Here is a 3595-nt window from a genome sequence, read left to right as displayed (position 1 = left end):
GGGCAAGAGGAGGACGGAAGGGGACAGGTGGGAGGGGGGGCGGAGCGAGACAAGCAGAGGGGGGTCCTTAGGCGGCCGCCATCGCGCCCGCGGCAGACACGTTGCACTTGAGGTCCCGATGCCCGGCGCTCGATTGCATGCCAACGCATCGGGTCCAGTTAACCCTGAGTTAATGACTGGCGTCCGTGGAGAACCGGCACGATCTGTGGGACCAGAAGGGGAGGCGCGCTGCCACCGCGGCGCCGTGCGGCTCTGCCGGGTTTCCTTCGTTCAGTACAGGGGTGCTCCCTCGCCAGTCCCCTTCGCCCCTTCCCTGGCTATGGGGGCGGCCCAAAAAAAAGCACCCCGGGAAGCAAAACAGACACACAGAGGCGCGCAGGAAAAGCAAACTGAAAGAGCACGCCAGGCCGCCACCATCCCACCCTACCTCCCCCGGGGGCGGGGGTCATACACATACGGGCGCGCGCGCGACACAGATCGAAGCCTTTGTTGGGTAAAGGGAGAATGTATTTGTCTGTCTGAGAGAGGAAAGGGGGCAGAGAGAGCGCTCGAGTGTGCGCGCAAACACACACACCAGGGAGGAACACGTGGTCCGCCCTGGAGGGCGGCGCTGCAGACACAGGGGCCCTCTCCCACCCCACCCCGACGACCGGGAGGAGGAACAGAAGAAGGACACGGGGGGGGGGTAGCTCGAGAGAGGCTGACACACGACAGACACTCTCGTGGATGCCCCCCCCCCCGACACCTCGACTCGCACACGCACAGCTGCGCGCATGCCCGCCCCCCATCCACAGAGGAGCCAGCCACACACACACCGAGAAGGAGGAGAGAGATGGGGTTCTCTCTCTCAGGCCCCTTCCAGTGCCACGGCAAGGCCTCGGTGGAGAGGGTGACGAGCAGGAAAGCCGCGCAAGGGCGCGCACATACCACCGCCACAGCAGAAAGACAAAGAGGGCAAGAGAAGACGCTTAGTACTTCTTGTCCTTGTTGTGCTTCTGGGCAAGGTAGTCGGAGAACTGCTGGTTCGGGGCCTTGATGAGGGGCTGGTCGACCCACAGGTCGGGGGTGAGGAAGGAGTAGGTCTTCTGGATGGCACCGAAGGTGGCCTTGACGAAGTTACCCAGAGTGCGGGTCTTACCAGTGGAGCAGGTGTAGCAATCCTCGATACCGGCAAGCTGGAGGACCTTCTTGGAGGTACCGGCGGCGACGAGACCAGCACCACGGGGGGCGGGGATCAGGCGGCACATGACGGAACCGGCCTTGGAGGAGACCTTGGCCGGGACGGTGTGGGGGGCACCGAGCTTGGTACCCCAGTAGCCCATGCGGACCGGGGAGATGGCGAGCTTGGCAGAGATCATGGCACCACGGATGGCGGTGGCAACCTCCTTGGCGCACTTCCAGCCGAGACCGACGTGGCCCTTGGAGTCACCGACGACGACGAAGGCCTTGAAGCGAGTGCGCTGACCGGCACGGGTCTGCTTCTGGACGGGCATGATCTTCATGACCTCATCCTTGAGGGGGGAAGCCTTGAAGAAGGCATCGACAATCTGGTACTCCTTGATGGGCAGGGAGAACAGGAAGATCTGGTCCAGGGAGGTGATCTTGCCATCGTGCACGAGGCGGCCGAGCTTGGTAACGGGGACCCAAGCGGCCTCCTCGGGGTTGGCCTTGCGGGGGGCACCACGGCCACGGCCGCGGCCACGGCCGAAAGAGCCGCGAGCGGGGGCACCAGAAGCGGGGGCGGGAGCACCAGACATGTTGTATATACCCTGGGGAGTGAGGTGGGGCGCGGGGGGGGGGCAAGGGGAGCGTGTCCGGGTGTGAGGAGAGGGGAGACAAGAGGCGAGGAGGGGGGGCGAGGCGGCGAGGAAAGGGGGAGGGGAAGGAGGGATGTGCTCTGAGAAAAACCTGGGGCCAACCAGAAAGATATGTTGTCTTCAGCGTTTCAGACGGTAATTCCAAGGGGATCATCATCGAGCGGGCGGGAAAAAAAGGAGAGGGAGGCAAAAGAGGGGGGGGACATGGGCGGATGCGTGCTGCATCCGACATGGGGGGAGAGGGGGCGCGCGCGCGGCGGAGGGAGACGAACCTTTTTGGCGATTAGAAACAAGCACAACAAGGTAGGGACTGAGCCCTGGGGAGGATGAGACGCAGAATACGCGCTCATATAAGCCGGTGTCTGCCTCTGTCCGGCTCTCTCTCTCTCTCTTTCCGCCTCCCCCCGCCGGGGCCGGCCCTACACCCTCTCGGCGAGACAGGGAGGGGAGACCACTCCCCGGGCCGGGCACACAGACCTGGCCCCGGGGCGGGACGAGCCCCCCCCACGGTGGCCATCCACCCCCCGGCCCGTCTGTGGCCGCCCACGCACGGGCATCCAGCAACCGTCCACCGACGGACTCTCTCCGGAGGGTGCGCAGGCGCCACACACGGCAAGAGGCCTCTCCCATCCACGCCCAGCAGCAAAGGGAGGGGGACACAACGCGCGGGACCGATAAACCGAACACCCGGACACTGGCGGTAGCAGCCAACTGACCGGGGGGGAGGGATCCCACAAGCAGGCAGGTTCCCCCTCCACCCTAAATCCCGGCTTAGAGAACGTGGCCCATTTCGGGGGGGGGGGGGGGGGTTGGACAACGCTACGCATGCACCTCCCTGCGCTGCGAAGCGCATGAAGGACGCGAGAGCATCCACTGCATCTACCAGCCCTCTCGTCCCAGGAAGCCGGCATCGGCAGCCGTGGAGAGTTCGCGAGACGGACAAAGGAGAAGAGTCAGTCTCGACACCAACCCCCCGAGAAGGTATCACAAAGGGTTTAGTGAACCCCGTCGCAGGCAGGGAGCATGTCTGCGTACGCATGCAACTTCCCTTTCCTAGACAGTCAAAATTAGGGAAGATATTGGGCCTTTTTAATGGGCGCTATTTTTGAGTCAATAGAGAGGCAGCGAGGGAGGGCGCCTTGTTTGCAAAAGGAACAGTGTTCTCTCTGAGTTAACCACTTTCAGACGACATCAGGAGATTTTGCGAGGCCAGCTTCCTCATCAGGCATATCACATGCACAAAAACTCACGGGCTCCTTCCCGATACTGGTCACCTGAGGCACGTCCGCCGTGTTCTGGCGAGGCCGAGGGCACCTGTGTGCACGATCGACTCCCGCTGGGTGCCCCTATGCTGTGCAAGTCCCTCTCTGCCTGGCCCATCGTGCCCACCTTGCCCACCTTGCCGGATGGGCCACCCCCGGCCCGATCCACGGAAGCCAGGGCCGGAGCACACGGTCAAATGCCAAGCACCCGTCCATACTACATGGTCTGCGTCATCTTCCCCCCCCCCTGCCTTTCTCTCGTCGTCTTTTCTCAGAGTTCTATTATGTTACAGCCACACTACGGGGTGTGCCCTGGCGGCGCGGCAGCAGCGGCAGCCAGCCTCTCATTGTGTGAGGGGGGAGAGGAGAGGGCCGGGAGCCGGGGAGGCGGGAGGCGGGAGGGGCTTTGTGTGGCGCCTGTGGGCGCGGTGAATGTCACCGTGGGCGTTGCAGGCTGCGCGTGCGAGTGTCTGTGAGGTAGATGTCATGGAGGGGGCACCGGGTGCCGGGGTGTTT

At 63.8% G+C, this 3595-nt stretch overlaps 1 protein-coding gene across 2 annotated transcripts; it reads right to left on the bottom strand.

Annotated features, from left to right (window-relative positions):
• Positions 1-485: 485 nt before the first annotated feature.
• Positions 486-2193, bottom strand: H696_05144. 2 transcript variants are annotated; one of them, XM_009498998.1, is made up of 2 exons: positions 2090-2193; positions 486-1769 (listed from the first exon to the last, which is right to left on the bottom strand). In XM_009498998.1, exons 1-2 carry the CDS (start codon positions 2165-2167, stop codon positions 969-971), a joined length of 879 nt encoding a protein of 292 aa, XP_009497273.1. In that variant the 5' UTR covers positions 2168-2193; the 3' UTR covers positions 486-968. The 2 variants fall into 2 exon arrangements, with proteins under 2 accessions (XP_009497273.1, XP_009497272.1); XM_009498997.1 differs by having other exon boundaries at positions 969-1769; positions 1909-2112.
• Between the last annotated feature and the right edge of the window lie 1402 nt (positions 2194-3595).

The sequence above is a fragment of the Fonticula alba genome, assembly GCF_000388065.1.
Source record: "Fonticula alba strain ATCC 38817 unplaced genomic scaffold supercont2.9, whole genome shotgun sequence".
NCBI lineage: Eukaryota > Rotosphaerida > Fonticulaceae > Fonticula > Fonticula alba.
Note: the sequence above shows the minus strand (reverse complement) of the source record. Positions and strands in the feature narration are given on the sequence as shown.